Here is a 22597-nt window from a genome sequence, read left to right as displayed (position 1 = left end):
GTCCAATGTAGATCCACGCAGCACAGCCATAACACTGCTGGAGGTTAGAGGGTTCATTTCTCGTGTAGCGCGATGGGTGCACTGTGAAAGTTAACACTGCCAGTGTAGATGAGTTTATTCAGAGTGTTATCTTTCACACACAATTTGCAGTTTCTGGATGAGCACCAAGAACACTTTAACTAAACATAAATGATCGAGCATCCCAGAAGACAGATCGCTGAATTTGAATCCACAATGAGTCTGGAACATTTTGAGCGGAACCAAGCTGTATTTGAAGACTAAATATTCAACAACTGATCGATGTAAAGAATTTAAGTTTGATGTATTTTACAGATTTGCCCAAAAAGTACTGGGAAAAAAAATGACCCAAATAGCAAGAAATAATCACATTTCAGTTTTATATTTCCATTCTTTTGTATACTTACTCTTGCTTACATCTTATCTTTTGTATGATTTTTACTTCCTATCATTGGATTTATCTAATGCGGTTTTCACAGTTTCACAACTGCCAATGTCAAACTTTTGTTGAAAGGGTGTTTAATAGATGAGTGCGTCAAACAAATCCAACATCTAATAGTAGTTCAGAAAAAAAGATAGTTGGGAAAACAGTTCCAACAATTATTATTTTTTTAGATCGATTTCAATAACTAGTAAATCACTAAGATTTGTAACATTCTGTAAAGGGATTTTATTATGAAGGCATAATTTGAAGGTACATTTCAATACAATGTACAGCTGATTCAAGTTTACAAACCTGGTTACTTTAATAAATACACAGTGTCAGGTGCAGCCCAGCAGGAGGCAGTGTGAAGACGTTGCTGGCACTTCAAGCTGAATATTCATTTTGAGATATTTTTCACTTGCCAGCAAGCAGTTCACTCGTCACATTGTTTCAATGCAGTGTAAGGTCATACTGCTCACAGGACAGGAAGTTCTAGTCCCACAATCCATTTCGTTTTGTCGTTTTCCTCTTTTGTATCTCGGGCCTTTTTTTTTTTTTTTTTTTTTTTTTTTAGATGGTGTCATCCAAATGTTCGTGCAGCCTCTCTCCTCTGTTACTGTGCCTGTGTCGCCTGAAAAGAAACAAAGTTTCCCATTCAGATCAAACGGCAGTGACAAACCGAACACCGGCTCGGGTAAACAGACAACGGTTACGTCAGCAGACACGGTCTGGCCCGTCGTGCCTCCTGTGTGTCACTTAGGATGCTAGCTGTGTAGCATTTTGCTGTTTTCATCTTGTACCCTCAGTTCAAAAAATAAAAAAAGTCCTTTTTAAAGCAGCGCCTACCAGTGTGTTATTTTCTCTCAGCGTATGGCTTTATTATCAGAGCATAGCCTGAAATGAGATTTGTGTCTGTGCCTGCCAGTGTGCATTACTGTACCTCCACAGGAGAAACGCCAGCACTCCTCCAAACAGCAGCAGCAGCAGGAGGACAGGACACAATACAGCTGCTGTTGTCCCTCTGCCCTCTGTCCCGCAAGGTGCTGTCAGCCAGGAAAAAGACAACCAATGAGGGGGGAGGAAAAAAAACAAACATCATCTGACATGGCTGCCCTAAAAGGTCCTCTGCAACAAGCCTGTAAAGCCACTAAACAGACTGGAACAGCTAACAGGAGGTATCCTAAAATACCCGGACTGTCTTTGGATCATCATGCCTCTTGGCAGATAGGAAGAATTGCTTTTGTTTCGCCTGTTTAGCAACAGTGGTAGGAGCAGGAGAAGTGGCGTTAGTGATTTATTGATCGCACTGTGGAAAATCCTTTATCTCTGAAACACCAGCGGTGATACAATACACAGAACAAAGGGCGATGAGGATATGGCTCAAGATGGACGGTATAAAAGGAGTCTGATTTCTGAATATCCATGACACAACACAGTGAGCTGACTTTTAAATATGTCAAATTTGCACAGCCAGCTTCTCATCCAGTCATCCAGCTCAAACAAATAACTATGTTTTATTCTGGAATTTTGTGGTGTTGAAGTACCATAAAACTGAAATACTCTAGTAAAGTAAGCACCTTAATATGGTACTTTGGGGCCTTTCAACAGGCGGTAAACACAACATTGACATGTTATCACACTGAAAAAAAAAGAAAAAGATATGGCATCCTGTTTGCCATTTACACGTCCAGCAGACACGGAGCAACATTATCATTCAGTTGGAGTTGTGTTTTTGGCCACCTGGTAAATGTAAATCCAACATTCACTCTCCTTTTTATAGCTCTGTTTTGGTCTCAACCAACTCCTGAGGGAAATACTTGGCTCTTAAGCTGCTAAATGCTCCACTATATTCATCAGCTGCATACTTTGTGTCTGTCATTTAATGTTGGACAGGTGGTGTATGGTGTCTTTGCTGAAAGATGGTGAACCAAAACGGTAAAGTTCTGGGCTGTAAAACCCAAACAATGTGCTGAGATGGAATGGAAACTGAAGAGTTAGGTGTTTGCCCAATAAGTGAGTCTTTCTTAGCATATTTAATCACTTTTTTATTGTTAATATAAAAATATTAATGAGTGCAGCTTTAAAGGGGACATATTATGCTTATTTTCAGGTTCATAGATAATTTGGTGTTTTAATAAAATACTTTATTTTCCTCATTCTGTCTGTTTTGCACAGTGTCTTTAAGCTCCCCTCCAAAACAAGCCCCATGTACTCTTGGCTTTGAAAAAAGTAGTTCTGAAGCCATGGGTGAAGATACTCACATGGGGGGGGGGGGGGCGGTATATTTTAACAAGCCTGCATGTGACATGGGAAGGGGAGCCAGGCAACTCACAAAAAACAGACCTGGTTATCTTATTTCACAGTCTGTGGGTTGGTAGACACTCTAGATAAACAAATGTATGTGCACAAGCACTGAAAAAGGAAATTGTTCATGATACGTCCCCTTTAAGTAAGGTAGAATATAAATTACATTTCTGAGTGTCATTCCTTTTGTTGTAGAAGAACAGATAAACAGTGTGGTGTCAACTCGTACCTGCAGTGTAGGTGGCTGAGCTGTGGCCCAGCTTGTTGCTGACCATGCAGGTGAAGTGGCCGCAGATCGGAGTCTTGGTCACAAACAATGTCGTTCCATCTCTGGAGACTTTACCCACAGTGTCGGTGATGGCGACTCTCTCATGGAACCAGCTGAAGCGGGGCTCCGTCCCCCAGGCCTCGCCACAAACCAGCGAGGAGTGGGACACGTTGACGCTGACTGAGACGTGGTGCACTGCCTCTGTAAAGACAGACGAGACATGGTGAAAAGAGGTGATAGGGATGGAGGTAAAAAAACCTCTCTCTGTTATAAAAGAAGAATAATGGCACATGGCTGTCCAAGAGGGTCGCAGACAAAAGAATCATTAGAGTCGTTTAATGCCGTCAGGAGAAACCGGCTCAGTTTCATGGACAATAATGAGACCGGAGAGTGCGGCATAATGTCGGAGAAGGGGATGATGGAAAGCCCTGGAAGCTGAGAGAGAGCAGATGTGGAGTGGAGCTGATGAATTGATACTGTTAGAGCAGACAGATGAGTTAAAAGCATGAAAGCTTTGACAGAAAACGAGAAAGCTACGACGCCACCCCGAACTCATCTGGAAGCACAGACACAAAAGGAAGACCCAGCAAGCAAAGCCTATAGGCAAATTTAATTTCAAGTGTTTCATTATTAAATGAGACATCCACAATCAGAAAGAAACACTGCCTGCTGGCATGAAATTAAAACACATTCATTATACAGTTGGTAATTGTTTGAGTCAACACTATAAAAGCCGGGACATCATCAGCTGATGAGCATTTAAAAATATTTCTACTTTCATATCATTACTCTAACTCTATAAGGCAACCTCTAAAAACCCCAACATCCACTGATCCTTTCTAACTATAGGACCTTCTTCTTGCCTATAGATTGTGGAGGACACAATCATCTATAATAAGCTGCAACTAATGATTCATTTCATCAGCTTTCTTTTGCAATTAATCAACGGTTCAGTTAAGTCACAAAATATCGTAAAATGAGGACAAATGCAAAGCCCATGTTGTCGTCTTTCAATTCCTTATTTTGTCTGAGAAACTGTCAAATAAGCCAAAATGGATTTAACAGGGATTGTTGTTTCAAATGTCAAAAAGTGAACTTTGAACATCAGTTTTTATGCCGCTATAGAAACAGAAAATGTAACATGATTGAACGCTACTAAATGGAGCTTGAGGTGAGTTGGCTTTGTCGACACCGGCCGTTAAAACGAGAAAACCTGCAAATCGTCTTAATTGGAGAAGCCGTTACCTTCAAATGTTGGTCAGTTTCATTTGATGTATAAATCAAAGAGCAACATCACGCTCCCTTTTTTTTTTATCTTGAAACAAAATGCATTGAAGGTGAGGTTGCTTCATACTTCAGGGTATGTTGTACCAGACGTCATAGAGGGTCTAGACGACAGAATTACTGGAGAGAGGAACTTATGTGCAGTGAACACTGCAGAGTTGGACCATGATCAAATCAAAGTGTAATAAAGTGACTGCATGCATAATTCTCAAACTCGAGTTGCTCTTTAAAAATGGATAAAAATAGTTTTTCATTTTCGTCAAGTGACTAATTGATGAATCTAATAGTTTCAGCAATATCTGTAACGTTAACCGAGTACTTCACCATGATTATGCTCATAAGCCGAGTATCGTACTGTACCATAACTCCTGACGATGCAGTGTGCGGTGGTCTTGGCCCCTTTGTGATCCGTCACAGTCACGGCGAACACTCCGCTCTCAGCTCCGCTGTATCCATTCATCTGAAGTGTCGTCTCCTGCTGCTCCACGTTCACGTGGACGTTTGGCCTCGTACCAGCGCACTCGAGGCCTCTGCCAGGGCAGCTGGCCAGCGTCACTCTTTCGGGGGCGATTCCGGTTTCGGGCTCCCATTCCCAGGTTACCGCCGAGACCTCTTCCAGGGGTCCGTGCTCGATCCGGGCTTTCAGAACCAGAGTGGAGTCTGGCATCACGTGCACAGGCTCCTCGTTGAGGATGTGCACCGACATGCACTGGAGCCCACATGGCACTGAGGACAGAGATTGAGACCATTTGTTTGGTGCATGCAGTTCATATTGACCAGTGTGAGCCACAGTATTTCATATTCATCGGGTTTGACCTTTTGGCTCACTGTTTGGGCAGAATATGAAGCTAATAAAACAAACGATGATATAATACTTCATCTCTGTCCCCAGCACACACTTTATGAATATGTATGGCTGCTTTCTGTCAAAGAATGTCAAGCGATGATTTATGGCGCATGACAGCCATGCCTAATGTGATATCCATCAAACCACATCAATATCTTAAAATCTGTGTCGAGACTGCAGTGGACCTGGTAAGCTTCTGTGCATTCACTCCAAGGAGTATTAATCACACGTCTTAACTTGATAGGCAAAGGATGAAGGAGATGTAAATAATGCAGGAGTGGGCGCTAATGTCAGGATGCAATGCTGAAAATACTGTTTTCTTCCTGTAGTTTTCGTGCAAGTTTTTAAACGGGGAATCATTCGGCCGGTGGTTCCAGCATAATGCCTTACACAAGAGAAGCAGCACGGCAACTTTCCAGCCCAGGAAATACTGTAGATCCATAACACCTGCTGATGTAGACAGAGAACAGAGAGAGGAATTTGTCCATGATCTCAGCAACAGCACACCATTTCCTCTGCAGCAGGGTTGCCACCACAGCAAGAATAATAACATCACCTCCAGAGAAAATGTAAAATTAAAAATGAGAGCAAAAAGCAATTAAAGCAGCATATCCCTCTGTTAGAAAAATGTAATTCAAAATGTTAAGGGTAATCTTTTTCTTCTTAATTTATTTGTGAGGTACCCAGAGAACAGCAGTACTGGCATTGCAGACAGAACTTGGAACAAAATGGGGACGGGACTATTGCCAAAACTGAAATGAGCCCCCTCAAGCACAGCTTCCACGGCAGAACACACACGGAGAGAGGAAGCAGTGATGGCGGCGCAGGAACACAACCCTAACCTGCATGCATTAAATATAACCTGGATTTCCCCTTGCTGTTTACCTTGAAGTCATCCACATCAAAAGGCCCCAGAGTGGGATTCACCTACCTCTCCAAAATTGAGACAAACAACACAGTCGAGCCAGAGCTCTTCCACTTCACTTTCTCAGAGGTTAGGGTGCAGCGCAATTCACTCTGCGGGTAGATTTATGGCACAAAATAAAACAATATCTTCAAAGCAGTTGCCATGGCATTGTGAGATATAATCTAGTTAAAGATGACAGTTTCTAGATCTGCGGCTGTTGCTGCAAACAACTTCAAAACAGGAGTGGAGCTAAATGTTGCAGGACTGTCTGCTCCTCTCTGCTCTGCTGTCGAGTCCAGTCTCACTCCAGTGAGTCACGTAGGCGTCACCTTGTTTTCAAGCAGTTTCCTCCCCTCCCTGACTCCCCCTTTTCCTGTACAGTAACGGCATTTTTTTTTCTCCTTTTGTGCTTCAAATAAGTTAACTTTCCATTGTAACAGCCCCCCCCCCCTCCTCATTCCCAACCTGCCTCGTCGACCTCTGACCTGTGTCCAAGCACACGCTCGCACAACAATACAGCACGTTAGATTTGGATTTTCACACCACTGTTGTTGTTTGTAAACCGAGATAAATGCAGTGGTATTCTTTTGAAGGGAAACCAGTGACAATGTTGGAAGTCATTATAAAATAGGCTTTGTACTGCGGGCTTCTTATCCAGCACGAACACCATTTGCCCCGCAGACACAACACATTGCCTTGGCTTCGGATTGTAAAGAGGAAGTAATACATGAATTACTCTATTCTTCTTGTTATTATTATTTTTTTCAATAATTGTCTCACACATGCAATTGAGAAACACCTTCGAGCATGTAAAGGGGGAATTTCGTTTTTTCCACTGGGATTATTCAGAAGAAAACCCCCTTAAATGCAAAGTCTGCTTCATAAATGAGATGCTGATTTTAGTGGCGTCATATTCAAATTATGCTCATATTCTCTTGTAAATCTGAATTTATACCTCAGCTGGTTGCATGAACTCTCAGAAATAAAAACATCTGTCGAACAGGATTATGTAATATGATTGAAAGCTCCAGAACAGCTTCTAAATAGACTTTGGGATGAGATTGTTTTGTCAGCTATGCCTCTCTTACACAACTAGAGCAGTGAAACATAATGACACCAGTTATTCAGGGGTTAGCTCTGCACTTTCTCACTTCATGAAACGCATCCTGGGGCACAGATGCAACGAGTGATTTAAAACTGATTATAAATCCATTTGTATTTACAGAGGGTTTATGAATAATCATGGGAATCACAGCTGTGCCTCCCACTGAGTTCTTTGTTGACAGGAGTGCTGTTTGCTGGAATTAACCAGTGGGTGGCACTAATACATCAGCTGAAAAATACCAACACTTCGCCCTCAACATTAGCCTCTTTTTCTTCAGCAGACACCATCACTATTAATCATTAATCCATACCATTGCACAAGGGAGTAAATGGAGCAATGAATTGAATGCATAAAAATAGTATTACCCCATATAGTTTCACATGCCGCTTCACAGTAACCACAGCAAATAAAAATGACATTCAAGTGAATTGTAAGTCAAAAGGAAAGTTACCACTTTATATAAAATAAAATAGTTGTCTTCTCTGAAAAGTGATATGGTCTTTGCATAACTGCTATCAGTGTGGCACTGTATTTTATTGTCTCATCAATATGGTCGGTTTTGAAGCCTTGAGTCCTGCACTTTGGACAATGCCATCTTGTACCTTTTCAACCAGAAGTGACACGTGAGGGTGGAGCTAAATACAACAGAACGCTGATAAGACATTTTCAGCCAACTCAATTGTTACAATTAACTGTCACAAACTGAAAATACACTGTGAAAGGGTTAAAGTTGGAAGACAAAAACATAGACTATAATGCTCTGGTAGCGACCTGCCAATTACGAGTTAGCCATGCCCTAAAGCATACCCTGATTTATTATTATCATTTCACAATATGAACATCATGCTGTAATGAAGAAGACTTCAAACTAGCGATTGAGACCTTAACTAATTTTCACAATGTTTACCGAGGTAATAAATCAAGTGCAGTACGGTCATTTTCTCATACAATCAGACTTATTTTTGCAACCAGAGGAGTCGCCCCCTGCTGGCTATTAGAAAGAATGCAAGTTCATGGCACTTCCGCATTGGCTTCAATTCTCCATAGCCTGGAGGTTGTTTCCTGTTTATTCTACCACAATGCATTGCGTTTTGTTAAGTCCATCATATGTTTTTGGTGTTAAATTTCAAAGTCTAACTTCAGCTCTAAAATAGATCTAGTGCAATAAAACGAACAATATTTCCCTTTTGAAACGTACCTCACAAATGTACTTGCTACATGAGCACTTCCCACCACTGGTGATTCTGCTGCAGCTCTATCGCAGGCTGCGGGCCCTTTAAGAGAACAGGTGCGTCTCTGCAGGTAGTGCTGGAGAAACAGGAAGTAGACTCATAAATTCGCGAGCGCAAACACACACCGATTATTATTTCAGCACAAAAATGAACATGAAGGCAGGGGGAAAATACTTTGGTAAGTTTCCTACAGCTAACTCAGGAGATACTGTTTTGATGTTTGTTTTTGTCAGGTATAATCGAAATGTAATAGCATATAGTATTGTAATTATCTGTACAGGCAACAGAACTGCTTAACATATCAAACACAAGTTATTTTGCATATTAAAAGAGCCTCATCTCTCTGCAGACCGGCCTGACTGAAGACATGAGACAACCTTTGCTGCTACTCAGTCTGTCGCTGGCAGGTAAAACAGCTTTCACTGACAGTTTTTTCTCTCTCCTTCTGCTCCAAACAAGCTCACAAAAGTCTCAAAAGGAGAGTATCGGTTGTCTCTTCTGTGGGGAAAAAGAAACAGGCCGGGGAGGGGACGATGTGGTATTCCAAGCACGCGTTAAAAAACAATTGCATTTCAAACACAAAGCTCGTCTTAACCGCTCTTAAACCGGAGCGGCTGCATTCCCGTTTGTGCACTGACTGCTGAGTGACGTGATGCCTTCAGGGCCTCCTCCCAAGCTGGTAGATCTGAAGTGTTGTGATGATTCAGAGTGAGTAGGAGGTCATTGTTCCTAGATTTGTTTGCCATTTAGTAGTTTGTTGTTGGGGATGGGCAGTGCTGCAGCTTTTGATTACAGACCGTAATGATACGTAGTTGTTGCTCATGCATGAACAATGGGCCAACGTCCAACACCGATACTTGCCTATTGGTTATGATAATATGACTGCATGTAATAAGATTATTTAGTCTGCTTTTAATGACATCAATCAAAGAGTTTGCAAACAACTTTGTGACAAAATAACGACACAGCAAAATTGCATAAATACATACATTTTACTGCTTCAAAAGATTTATTTTAATCACTGTAATAGGCCACATCGATTTGAAGAATGGTCTTGTCATTCGCACACCATGCTCAATTTAAAGAATAAAGCTGGTGATGTTCTATGCTTTCATTATTGCCACCAAATCCCATTAAAGGACGACCAAAACAACAATGATTTATTCTTACTAACATGTGATGTCTGTGTATCTACAGCCTGATATATCTTTATCCATGTCCAAAAACATTTAAAAAACGCACACGAGCCACTCAATCTGTCATATGCCGTCATTCTGCTGTGAATAACACAAAAGCACTGCAGATAAAAAATTAAACAGATGCACTATTTATTCCTGTTGGAGTAACGTTTGTTTAAACCACAGTGCCCAGCTGTTGGAAATTACCCCTGAAGAAATGTATTTGAGCAGTTTTTTTTAGAGGTTTGCAACTTCAGTAAGAACAAAGGGGGCTGGTGCTACAAACAGAAGTATGGAGAAACAGATTGACACTTGCTGGTTTTGTTTTTTTAATGGGATTTGTTGACGATAACAACATTTTAGAATGATGCCAGCCTTACCTTTTTTGAAGTGCACTGCATTGAAAGTTTGCAAAGATAACGTGCACAAAATGAGTAAAGTATCTGTTGTGTTGTTCCCATTACAGATTGTAACTCCCTACCCGGGTATAATACAGTGCTGGAAGCACAGAAATGATCCACTTTAGGTATTTGTGCTGCAAGTTATTACCAGGAATGATATTTTAATTTGTCGATTAACTAAGGATTGTTGTTGTTCAGGCATGAACGATAATAATTAAAGTAATGATCAGCAACATTTACATAGAATTAAATATTAATTTTGCTGTTTGTCTGCGATTCAAAATAGAAATTCAACCTACACAGTTCATAAAAGCTTTTTTTTTTGTGTCTTTTTCTATTCTAAACGCTTGGGGTAAACGTGTTTTGGTGCACAAGAAGGGATTTATTTTTCATTTTCTGAACCAGCGGTTAGTTTGGGATTAATGTAGGACATAGAGTGTTAGAATGAACATTTAGACCCGCCACCTACCAGTTAATCTCTGTGGTTTATCATCAGTTCAACACAGTTGCTGGCATGGCTCCTTGGCTCTCTGCCATTGTTTATTCAAGTTACATATCTGCAACTAAAGCAATTCCATAGTTCCATATTAATACTTATAACTTCTTTGAATTGCTCTTGTGTTCTTGTAAAAACAATCCAACAAGACTGTCACTCATTGGAGGTTTCTCCCTTCTGACTCGCGTCTCTTTATCTTTCCGTCTCTACTGATAAAGCAACAAGGCCGGTGATATTTATAATCTGGCACCAACACACTTCTGATGTCTTTAACAACTCTGTGTGGGAACCTGAACGCAATCCATCTCGCTGTTGGCTGGTCGTTTTATACTCTGCTCCCCTGTGAAAACCGTAAGAAGGCCGTCCAGTGAGACTGATCAGGACCATATTGATTTGATTCACTATAATTCATTGGCCAGAGCGTTCCTGCGTGGTAGCTTCGTGTGCCAGTAAAACTGCATTGAGAATTCAGCCTGAGTTTCCCAGCCTGAATTTGTAAAAAAAAAACAAAAAAAAAAAAACAAGAGGGAGGACTGGCAGCAAAAATACAAAAACACTGATTTTCTTCCCATCTTCACTCACACACAGACTACAAACGGCATACAATAGTTCAATGCCTGTAAATTCTTTGGTTCTTTAGAACACTGTTTTTGAAAAATTGCCTGTATGCACCGCTGATTCTTGAGAAGAGAGACAGCAAATGTGATTTTGACACGGCTTTCGTTAAGTCAGCCCAGCAAAAACACAAAATAGATGTTTAGCTTGGGATCACTTACAATCCAAAAAACATGGTGAGAAATCTGCGAGGGAGAATAGAGTGTGTACCTTACTAATAGGTTTTTGCCCCCTGAGCCCAGTCTGTGTGTATCTATAGATTTTGCCCTCTGTAGTGCTGAAAGAAGCATTCACATCCTTTGCTTAAGTAAAAGTACCAATGCATCAATTTGAAAAAAAAAGCTTTTCTTAGAGAGAGTCTGTCTGTCCGTTGGTTCGTCCGCCATATGTTTCACCCAGGATGACTCGTTATCACTTTGGTGAACCATTAACATTCTTTCTAGAACCCCCATCTCGTAGAAATGATGTTTTGTCCAATACTTTGGTTTATGACCAAAATGCCTACAAAGTCCTATTTGCAGTCCCATCAGCCTCGGATGTAATCTGCGTTTACAGCTAATTATCAAATGTGAGAATGCTAATGTGCTGAACCAAGTTGATGAACTTTATACCTACTTACCGTTAGAATGTACAGCACCTCTGTGCCGATGTGTCTTTAGCGTGGCTGTAGACTCCTAATAATGTTTTGGGGGGAAAAAACTGCTAATTTGCCCTTTTTGAGGCCTTGTAATTGTAAAGTTGTTCAAATAAAACACAACTGAGACGTTTAGATGAAAACTCACTCTTTGGTGAAGCTGATAATAAAGTGTCACAACTCAACACATTTGAGGAAACACTGGTTTGTATCTAACAGTACATTGTATTTTGTAAGCTTCTACATTTTTTATTTTTTTTTGATGTAATATAAATAAAATATGATGAAATGGAAATACTAAAGTAAAGTACAAGTAGCTCCAAATTGCACATACGTATAGTACTTGACTAAATGCACTTAGTAACATTCCACCACTGGTTCTCTCTACTCTTATTTTCTTTCTAGTCCTCCTCTCTGCCAATGTGCTGGCTCAGAACCAGGTAGAGATCCAGTTCCAGACCGACCCGGTGCTAGTTCGAACCGGTGCTGAGATCGTGTTCACGGTGCTGACAGTGTCCCAGGTTTTTTCCATGGTATGGCAGTACCAAGGAGGAGTCACTGTGGGTCAGTGGGCCGGAGGGTCCACAGCGATTAACTCGGGGACCCAGTTCGAGGGCAGGGTCACCATCACCGCCAACCAGCTCCGAATCCTAGGCGCCCAGCTCCGAGATTCGGGGGAATTCACGGTGGTGGTGACCCCCACCCAGACAACAGGCCTGGCCCCTAACTCCAGATCGATACAGCTGAGGGTGTTTGGTAAGAGATAAAGAAGTGTGCCTGTGAGTGAATTTAAGAGAGGAGAAGAAGAGGCGAAGGGAAGTGTGTGTGGGGGGGGGGGTGGTGGTGGTGAAGTGTGCGGTAGAGGATGGTTTTGAGGGAAGCGATAATGTTAAGGAGGAACAGAAGGGAGTAAAGAGAGAAGAGGGAGGATTTGGGGAGTAAGAGAATTAGTCTGGGAGGTATAATGAAATTAGTGACCCATAGAAGGCGAGGTAAAATTAATGAAAGAGGAGGAGGGGATGAAGCTAGTGGCTCAGGGCTTTATGCTAATAAAAGCCATTTGATATGCAGCGCTCATGCTCTTAGATGTTTGATATTGTAGCCGTCTAAATATGTGGTGGCGTTACATTTACATACAGTAGTAGTATTTGCATTCATTTACATTCAGTACTGTAATGAAGCCTGAACATTCCCTTTTTATTTTCAGCCATCAGCCCACACCGGAGGGATTGCGTTACAGTCCTTCTCATTCCTCTTACCACCATCTCTCGTTTGAAACACTAGTCCGTAATTGCTGAAAGGTCACATCCCCCCAAACTCGCAGCAGCTAGTTCATGTCACGGCACATCCGCGTCCTTGAGCACGACTCCCATCCTCCTACTCACTCCTAACTTGTATGAGTGAAATCCTAAAATATAACAATGCTTCTGCTGAGTCACAGGCAGGCAGAAAGTTAGCAAATATTCAAGTGATTAGAGCTATTTGGTAGCTGCTCAGGTGTTTTTGTTTGTTTTGCTGCTGCTGCTGCTTGCGGTTCTCTCTTAGTCACAGCCTTCCACGTCTGCACGCCCCCCCTCTTCTCTCTCTCCAATTATTTAACTTAGGCTGCCCGCCAAGAGGCATCGCGTCTACCACTCACACCGTCTGCCCCCTTATGCGCCATCTGTGCCTCTATCTGAATCCTGTCCCTTCTCAGCTCTCACTTTCTTTGATTACAACAAATTATCCTCAACAGCAACATAAAGCTGCCCTCTATTGTTCTGTCACTCCAACTTTTGAAATGAGCTCTCTCAGACTTTAATGTCTCTGTACCTACAGTAATGGTGCCCTTTTTTAGAAAACCTTATCTGGGCAATTCTGCTTTTGCAGCTCTTTGGTAAAACCTTCTTTTGCTCTCCCTGTAGATGCAGTGGCTGGGGTGAGTCTGTTGGTCCCCTCGGTGGCGGTGGAGGCGAGAAATGTGTCCCTGAGTTGTACGTGGACTGGTGGGACGAATATTACGGTCCAGTGGGGCAAAGGAGGCGCAACCATCCTCCCCGACGCCAGGATCATCATCTCAGCTGGCTCTCTGGTCCTCAACCCAGCCAGGCGGGGGGATGCCGGGGAGTACACGTGTACCGTCAGCAACCCTGTCAGCGCCCAAACTGCCACACAGAGCCTCACTGTTTACTGTGAGTTTGCACCGATCAAGACAAGTGACAGCTAATCTGCTGTAGCCACTGCAAACAACAGTAGCTTATCTACTCTATCTACATTGCGCTGCTCACAGTGTCCTGGATTGCACTCGGATTGCACAGGACGTTCTTCCATAAGCTTGTGGTGCTGCTTCCAGCTTTGTCTTGATCACGGCTTAAAATTCTGATGTGACAGTCTCGCAGTAATATCTCAACACACCCAATCACCCCAACAGCATACTTAAGTGGCTCCCAGGCAGCAAGCCCCGGATTTGAAAAGTGAAGCCAATAAGGAGGTGCCTTCAACTTGGATTCTTTTTAATGGCCATCAGGGAGCGACTCCTCTGGTTGCAAAGAGAAGTCTGATTGTTTAGAAGTTTATGAGAAAATGTCCCTACTTATCACTTGATTAATTACCTCAGTAAACATTGTAAACATGAGTTTATGGTCTCAATAGCTAGTTTCAAGTCTTCTTCAATGCAGCATGATGTTCATTTAGAAAATGATGGTCCCCTTTAGGGTAAAATAGACGATAAAGCAGGGCAGTGCAACTAAACTATTTTCATCGATTAATTTCTTAATTGCTCAGTCTATGAATTATGAGAGAATAGTGACAGAAGAAGCTAAGGTGACAGGTTTAAAGATGATTAACAACAATGTGAAACAGGAAAAAAGCTGCATCCTCACATTTGAGAAGCAAGAATCTGCAAATATTTGGCCTTTTGAAATTACATGAACTATTCATTGGATATCAGAATCGCTGTTCGGGAAATGCGCTTATTCGGTTTCTTGGAAAGAAAACAGAGTTGAACAGCAGACTGCAGCAATTTATCTGGGTGTGTCTCCTCACTCCACTGTAAATATGACTTGTTCAGCCACATTATTCAAGAGAGGGCAGCCATTGGGATTTTAGCTTTTACAATCCAACAAGGAAGTGCACAGCTCCTTCATTAGCTCAGTAACACGCTGACCAGATCCAGGAGGCCTCATCAAAGTACTTTACCCAGACGAGGTGACTTAAACCCAAAATTGACAAAATGATAAACCCTTAAGCAGAATATGTTGTTGAGTCAGCTTTTTTTTTTTTTTTTAGGAACACAGATTTTTCCTGCTTGTACTTTTGAACCAAACGTTTTTGATGCTGATAACGATGTCCTCTGATCTGAACATAACAGATGGCCCTGACACCCCAGTGCTGACCAAGGACTCCCCAAAAGAGTGTGTCGGCGGAGGGGATGTGTTGGTGGGAGAGACTGTGCGTCTCACCTGCTTGTCTGACTCTCTGCCCCCTGCCCTTTTCTCATGGCAACGTGACGGGCAGGCGGTCGCCACCGGCCAGCCGGACAGCGGGGTGCTCAGCGTCCAGACTTTCTCGACGGATGAGAGCGGACGCTACGTCTGCACGGCCAGAAACAGCCTCACCGGAGGCACGTCGGCGCAAGGGACAGACTTGGCAATCGTAGGTGAGTTATGGTGCACGCTGACCTCTCTGTGACTGATTACTATGACGGTTGGTTTTGGACTCTGTTCCTGTATCTGTCTTCACGACAGGAGATAGAGAGACAGAAACTATCCTGGAGATTGATCTGGTGGGAATGTGGTCAAAGTCATTCAGTGACTTTCACACACAGGCTCTCCTCCGTTTATTTTCATTTCTGTGTCTCTCTCGCTGCTATTTCTTCATAATTTGTTTTAAGAATCTTCCTCTCCTCTATTTTCTTTTTTCATCCTCTTGTCTGTCTGGGCTCCAGACTCATTATCTTTATTAATTCTCCCCCTTTGACACCATTCTTTTTATTCCAGCCACATGTCTGAATGTAGGGGAAGTGGTGGGGATTGTGATTGGCTGTTTGCTGCTGATCATTATCATCGTGCTCCTCATCGTGCTCATTGTCTTCCTCATGCGAAGGAGGAGGGGTAAGTGTGTGTGCGATCATAGACATTTTGTTTATCCATTATTTTATTGTATATCACGCTGAATCAAACACTTTTTTAAAGACTTTTTGATGTTCTCCATTTCCATTTATACTGAACAAAACAGCTCAGCCATGTTTTATTACACCGCAGTCATTTATTTTTGTTATTTCTGTTATTACAGCACAACAGAGACAAAGTGATGCTGCCGAGCTTGTGCCGAAGACCAACCCAAATCCCAGGCCTATAGTAAGCCACAGTAAAGTTTACATATGATTCACCATTGATTTTGACTTTATCTTGTCCATGTGATGGTGCTGAAGGGCTTTTCCCAAATTAACCTTCTCATTCCATCTTTCTTGTGCTGTCTCTGCTCTCCCTCCCTGTCATTTTTCATCTGCTCCCATTAAGCCTCCAGATCCACTACCTAATGGTGCAAGGGATTTGGGCCAAGGTCCCCATCCCCCCCTCTATCACTTGAACACGCACACCCACCACCCTGACCGCTTATACACAGGCCCGCGCGAAAGTCGTGGCAACCCACAGACGCTGCCGCTGAACGGGCTTCTTAGCTCCGACACACACCAACACAATGGTCGCGCCCACACAAATGGACTCCTACACAATGCCTCTCAGAACACCAATTCATACCCACACAATGGCATTGACAACCGGGCTTTCACACACACTGATGCTCAGAATGCAAACACACTCCCGAACACACAGCAACAAAATCCCAACATTGTCATACAGACTGGCACTAACCAGGGCGGCGCCCAGCCGCCGGCGGTCCATGTCAGCCTTAACACTCCCCAGCAAAACAACAATGCACAAATACCCACCATTCATGTCAACCTTACCTCATACCCAAACACTAGTCAACAGACTCAGGGAGACGACTCATTTCCGCTTACCAATACAACCAATTATAACGCTTCACAAACGCAACAAAACGTGACGCATACTGAGCAATCAAACCCCAGAATGCAAAGTGGGCAGTCCTATCCTAGTGCCATAGGAGCAAGTCGCCAAGATCAACCTGGACTAGTACCGACTGGATACACACATTATAACAGTAATAACGCTCCTCAGCGAAACGCCAACACGCAGACGTACCAGCAGGAGCCAGAGTCTCATCGCCGGTCCGATAGAAACTCTTGGGATCTCCTCAGAGGGACACCAGCGTACACTCCTCAGCGAAACGCCGACTCGGAGACCTACCAGCAGGAGTCAGAGCCTCATCGCCCGTCCAATAGAAACTCATGGGATCTTCTCAGAGGGACACCGGCGTATCCCAGCGGCACGCTTCAAAGAGGACAGACATCACCTGAGTACACTTCTGACTATACAGACTACACTACCCATCCTCCCATACGAGAGGCAAGAACGCCAAACCGATCGCATCCTCGACCTCAGAGACAAACCACTTCCCAGAGCAGAGCTGCACCCAGACGAGATGCACCGTCAGCGGACAGACGGACACGGAGCCGTTCAGCTGATCTTCAAGGCCCAAACAGTCGCAGTGTAACACAGCTTGAGGCTGAACAGCACACACAGAGAAGTGGCCACACACAAAGGAAGGGCGCTCAGCGAGACATCAGAGGTTCGTCTGGTAGCCAGACCGCCCCCAGGCAGGAAGCCCCACACAACAATAACCCCCAGGCACTTCCTCTCATGAGCCAGCAGGCCTCTGTAGGCCGCTCTGCCCTGCCACAAGGACCGATGACACGACAGGGTCCGACTGCACCGCGGGGTGCCGATTCAAGAGCTTTGGCTGATCCTAATCACCTTCCACAGGCACACATGGCCCAGCAACAGAGAGCAGTGCAGATCCAAACACCACCACAAGGCCCGGGCAGACATACACATCCTGTCACAAATGGTGCCAATCAGCCTCGCCAAGGAGGCAGCGCTCCAGTCCCACACTCCTCGGCCCAGCGTAATCCCAGTAACCTAACCCAGGCTGCACTTACAGCCCACACTGAGAAGGCTCAAACATTTCGGAATCGGAAACAACAGACCCAGGCTGCTCTGCTTCATCCCGGACCACAGGCACGTGTTCCTGCTGCTGCTGCTGCTGCTGCTGCTGCAGCTCAGCACGCGCCGACTCCTCCTCCCGTTATCCCCCTCGCACAGTTCCAGACCCTCCCCAAGAAGCAGCACAAATCCCCAACTAGAGGTCCTCAGCCCCCCAGACCTCCTGTTAACATACCGGTTCAACAGCGGCCCGCCAACCATCACCACCATCCTGGAAATGGCGGACACAGGCATGCCCATGCTCATGACAACAGGCACCCCTCCCACTTCACCCAGCCACAGCAGGTGAGTGAGACACAGCGTAGTGTTTTGAAACTGCAGCCCACAGTAGCCATATGTTTGATATTACAGATTTCCAGCACACGGTTCTCTCCCAGATGTGCACTTAAGGCTATCGTAGCATGTCATGCTTCATGCGTATCATTATGCGTGTGTGTCGGACCGTCTCTACCTGCAAACAGTTTGTGCTTTTGTCAGCAGTGTGAGTTTCTTGAGGAGTGCTTGACAACACTTGTAAATGGATGTCGCATTTTTACGATTGGCAGTCTTCTTGGTGCCATAAAAATGTATTTAGTCTTGAGTGTTTGTGACACTGTGGCATTTTTAGAAAAAAAAAGTATCATTGTGTGTCGGAGGTTCTGCCTCTTCTTCTGCATGACATGTTGGCACTGAAGGGCTTGTTGTGTCTTTCCAGCATCAGACTCCCAGAGGGAGACCAAGATGATGACAGATGTCAACAGACTACACTCTACAACTGTCTCGCATGCATCTACTGACACAAACAAACAGCTGACAGACGTGATCCAATGTACCACCAAGCAAGACTGACTGCACAAGGTTGCGCTCTCCGAAACGCTGCCACACACTGGTATCTCAGTCATACAGTCCGGTTTGATTAATGAAGTAAGTGAACATGTCTCCTATGGGGATGATACAAATTTAACCTTTTTGGAATAGAATCTTACTGTCCTAGAAATATCTCAAGGAAGGAGGCTAAATGTGCACAATTTAAATAAGTTACATGATGATACTGGAGAATGTTTCAATAAAATGCTCCCCCCATCAACAACCCCTCTCTCCAAACACACACTAGACCCACATGTATTGTACTATTTTGTCTTCTGAAGCACTGGTCATGCATCAGACTTTGCCGAGAGCCTGCTAGGAGTAGACAAGTTCAGTGATCCATAGCTCTACACCAAGCTCACCTCCCATCATCCATTCATCATCAAAACTTAACAACAGTACGTTGACAAAAGGCACTTGAGCTGCTGGCATGAATATGTGTGTTTCATCTGTTAGTGACAGACAGTAAGTGAGAAGGGAATTGGCCCCTGGGTGACGGTGACAATTATAGAGGAAGAAATTAGACATAGTGGTGGTCTTTAATGTACATGGAACTATTTATTTTGCTCCCTGTGTTTACAGATTCCTCTTATGACACTTCTCAATTAAGCAGATTCGCCTCAGTGGCGCTCAGAAGTAATGCTCAGCTAGCTATGAAGGGGTATCCCACAAATGGATGGGCGCTTAATAATTAAATGCTTTAAATGACTTTGGGAAAATAATCACACCCTTGCATGAATGAGGTCAGCACAAAGACTTGAGCTGCCACGCTTTCTGCTGAAAAAGCACAATGTAACAATTTTCTGTCTGCACTCGGTCATGGACAGCACATTTTATACAATGGGATGCCGTTATTACTTTTACAGATTATGTATTTATTGATTTATGTTTGTGTTTCATTTTGTCTTGTAATTGATTGTGATTGTTCAGATTGCACCAATTGATGTCAATGCCATTGTTATTGAATAAATGTTTATTTCAAATGGAATTTCATGGATAAAACTGGTAAAATTCTATGTTTATTATTGGCAACAAATTCCTGAATGAACTGATCCTACAAACAAGTGACATATATCTCATTCCTCTGTGCCACAGAGCTCCATTGTAAAAACACATCAGTGAGCTACACATTTGCTCTGGGTGACATTATTATTACCATAAACATGAGCTCTGTAGTTTATTGGAGACGATTGCACATACGCTATCCTGCTGCTGTAAGTTCACACCAGCACCAAATGTGTATTACTCCCCAGCTGAAAATAGTCCACAACGTGCACTATCTACTGCTGTGAGAGTCACATTTCACGAAAAAGCTACAGTGTCCAGCTGTTGCAGGAAATTACTTCATGAAAACTAAACTATTTATTTGCAACCTGTTTTTTTTTTTTTCCCTCAAGATTTATATCTTAGCAATAAATGTGCCGAGAACCACAAGCAGAGAACGGATGTCAAACGTATGCATAGTTGTTTTTAAAAGAAAGAGAAATCTTTGTGTGGAACTTGTTGACAATAATGCCTCATCCTTTAAATCAAAAGGCATAAACTGAACATCCAAATTTGAAAACCGACATGAACAAAAACGCAGCACATCTGTCGGATCCAACCAAACATCTGGAGCCTGAGATTTACTTTACTGCCTTGAAAAATGGTGCTGTTTTCTCAGAAAAGGAATGCTTGTATATAGTTAATACAGATGTTAAATATTCATGTGAGAAGCTGCAAGCGCGGTGCTTCAGAATCTTTGCTCCTCAGGAAGGATTTGTACAGAATTGTTCCAAAATCATATTTTCTCAATAATAAAGTTTTTGTAGAACTTGGGTGAAGTCTACTGCTCAAACTGTTCACTCAAATTTCGACGCATTGTTATATTTCCACCACAGTTGAAGTCACTTGTGTAGACTATTCACAGCACAATGCACAATCATTACTTTATTTTACTTCTACTTTCAAAAAACAGCACATTCTCCCAAACATGAGGATCTTTTGATTTTCAGTACAAAACACCTCCTTGTGCATGTTGACAGTAAGTCAGACCACAAAAACACTATTTATTCTGGTGCTCCTCTGAATCACAGAGCTGTTTGCAGTCTGAGCATATTTCTGCTCACTGTGTCTATAGTGCTAATTATGCATGGTGCCTGTGTACACCCAGCGCTGTTGTTGATTCTCCTCAGATGAATCTGTTCCTTCGGCTTGTTGTGGAGGTGCAGAGCGTGTGTTTGGATCACAGCTTCATCAGTCTCCCAATCCCCTGCTCCCACTTGTACGTCACCTCTGATGAACAGTCCTGCTGCTCACTATTGGAGACACTTCACGGTAGTCTAGCACTGTAATGAGTGGAGATGGAGTGCATTTGAGTACCTGGTGCTAGAAAAGGTTGCGGCATTGCCTACACCGACTCCAGATGAAAGCTGTGATTTATGGAAAGTTTGGAGCAGTTTTACAAATGCTGTTCCTGCCGTCTTTGAAGTGAAGTGTGTTGTTTGTGGCTTAAACAGCTGGAATTACAAGACCCTGTGTCATCTTAAAACCCTCAGCACAGTAAACCTCACACGCTGTTGTGGCCTCCTTTCCTGGGCCAATTTGCATGCAAATCTGCTGGTGTTGTTTTATTATACTGATTTGCCGTGATTTACTGTGACTGCCGCAAGTAATTGTAATTGTTTACGCATCCCTTTGGAAGCATAAATTAAAGGCAAACATAACTCAAGTGCGCTGTGTGCAAATAGGCATTTTCTTTAGTATTGATGAATGCTCGTTTTTGGTGTGTGTCAAACTGCAGCAGCAGAGAGCTTTCCGGCCTCAAGTGTGTGTGTTGATTTTACTCTGGAGACTATTTGCACAGGAAAACTTAATACAGCAAGATGGCCAATATAATCTGAATCCAATTTTAATTTAAATTCAGTCCAGCTCAGCAGGCACACATATTTTTTGTAGATTTGATGGCATTTTGTACTTTATAATAACATAGGAGGTGCTATAAGGCCCAGACAGAATTAAGTCGAATTAGTGAATCCCCTCATGTGAACAAAAAGTCTTGATGCTGCCTTTATTTAGTTCTTTTGTTCACTGCAGTGATTGTTCTCTACCACCACAATAGTCCTCAGAAGTCCATTTCATCATTGAAGTGAACGGGTTCCTTTGATATCCATGTGCCCATCCCTGTCAAAGTGTCCTTGAGCAAGACACTGAACGGCTGCATCTGTGCACTGACCCCCCCCCCCCCCCCCCCCTTCAGTGAAATGCCACATGAGTCGCAGAGGAATATGAAATGAAACAAATTCATGATTAAACTCTACACACCAGGGCAGCTGAACAAATAGACCCAACATGTTGGAGTGTGACAGCATGACCATGAGTTTATAGCTTCAGCCTGTGCCACAGCCATCTATCCAGTCAAGATGTCCTTGAGCAGGACAGTGAATCCCCAACAGTTCACTGACTGTAAATTTGTCTAGATGGGAGTGTTAAAAAATGTAAATCACACAAACCAAACGGCACTGTGGCAGCCAGGGACTCCATGCCTTGTCATCCCACAAGGGGGAGCCATGAGAGAGGATTTTTGAGGTTATCTGTTGATCACTTTCCACCCTTTTTTTTTATCCTCAAGGCCTTCACCATCTGTGCAACTTTGATGCTGACTGCTGAAATTAAAATACAAGCCATAGGCAAAGCTATTCCTGTCTTTAGTCCGGCACACAAAAAAGCAAAAAGAAATACAGTCGTGTGCAGCAACAAGGAAATCCTCAGTTGTCATTTGGCTTGTTATGCTTAAAGGTGAACTGTTGCCTTCAGGGATGCATATCAAACACAAGAACTTCAAAGAGTTTTGCGTCTTATCGTAATCTTTTGTTGAGCGTATCATGTCGTGTTTCATATTGTTTCCATGCTTTCTCTTTTGAATAAAGACAGG

The 22597-nt window shown here is 43.1% G+C and overlaps 2 protein-coding genes and 1 long non-coding RNA gene across 6 annotated transcripts; 2 read left to right on the top strand and 1 right to left on the bottom strand.

Moving 5' to 3' along the window:
- Positions 1-379: 379 nt before the first annotated feature.
- LOC137891087 (uncharacterized) lies at positions 380-9018 on the bottom strand. Of its 4 annotated transcripts, none has more exons than XM_068735517.1 (7): positions 8767-9018; positions 8356-8465; positions 5536-5595; positions 4659-5024; positions 2976-3215; positions 1383-1485; positions 380-1073 (listed from the first exon to the last, which is right to left on the bottom strand). In XM_068735517.1, exons 3-7 carry the CDS (start codon positions 5585-5587, stop codon positions 1013-1015), a joined length of 822 nt encoding a protein of 273 aa, XP_068591618.1. In that variant the 5' UTR covers positions 5588-5595; positions 8356-8465; positions 8767-9018; the 3' UTR covers positions 380-1012. The 4 variants fall into 4 exon arrangements, with proteins under 4 accessions (XP_068591618.1, XP_068591620.1, XP_068591617.1 ...); XM_068735519.1 differs by having other exon boundaries at positions 5536-5592; XM_068735516.1 differs by lacking the exons at positions 8356-8465; positions 8767-9018 and adding an exon at positions 6077-6370.
- Positions 8538-12287, top strand: LOC137891088 (uncharacterized). Its single transcript, XR_011105329.1, has 3 exons — positions 8538-8567; positions 8739-8796; positions 12119-12287. It is a non-coding gene; the product is annotated as an uncharacterized lncRNA (long non-coding RNA).
- A 16-nt stretch (positions 12288-12303) lies between these two features.
- Positions 12304-19247, top strand: si:dkeyp-97a10.3 (uncharacterized; the record flags this gene model as incomplete). The annotated part of the gene is made up of 7 exons (XM_068735439.1): positions 12304-12469; positions 13618-13884; positions 15063-15350; positions 15691-15804; positions 15986-16050; positions 16213-18123; positions 18533-19247. Coding segments are annotated over 7 exons (2841 nt in total), but the record flags the coding sequence as incomplete, so codon positions are not given.
- Between the last annotated feature and the right edge of the window lie 3350 nt (positions 19248-22597).

The sequence above is a fragment of the Cebidichthys violaceus genome, unplaced genomic scaffold (assembly GCF_023349555.1).
Source record: "Cebidichthys violaceus isolate CVI_PGR_0920_01 unplaced genomic scaffold, fCebVio1.0.p SCAF_7, whole genome shotgun sequence".
Lineage (NCBI taxonomy): Eukaryota > Metazoa > Chordata > Actinopteri > Perciformes > Stichaeidae > Cebidichthys > Cebidichthys violaceus.
This window is presented reverse-complemented; position numbering and strand designations above follow the sequence as displayed.

What these genes read in the sequence shown, in the direction of transcription:
- LOC137891087 (XM_068735517.1), bottom strand. Translation starts at nt 5,587, where the DNA reads ATGGATCTACAGTATTTCCTGGGCTGGAAAGTTGCCGTGCTGCTTCTC. An exon ending in CTGCATCGTCAGGAGTTATG is followed by an intron (nt 3,216 to 4,658) that starts GTACAGTACGAT and finishes CTGTCTTTACAG; the next exon opens with AGGCAGTGCACCACGTCTCA. An exon ending in CTGGCGTTTCTCCTGTGGAG is followed by an intron (nt 1,074 to 1,382) that starts GTACAGTAATGC and finishes GTTTCTTTTCAG; the next exon opens with GCGACACAGGCACAGTAACA.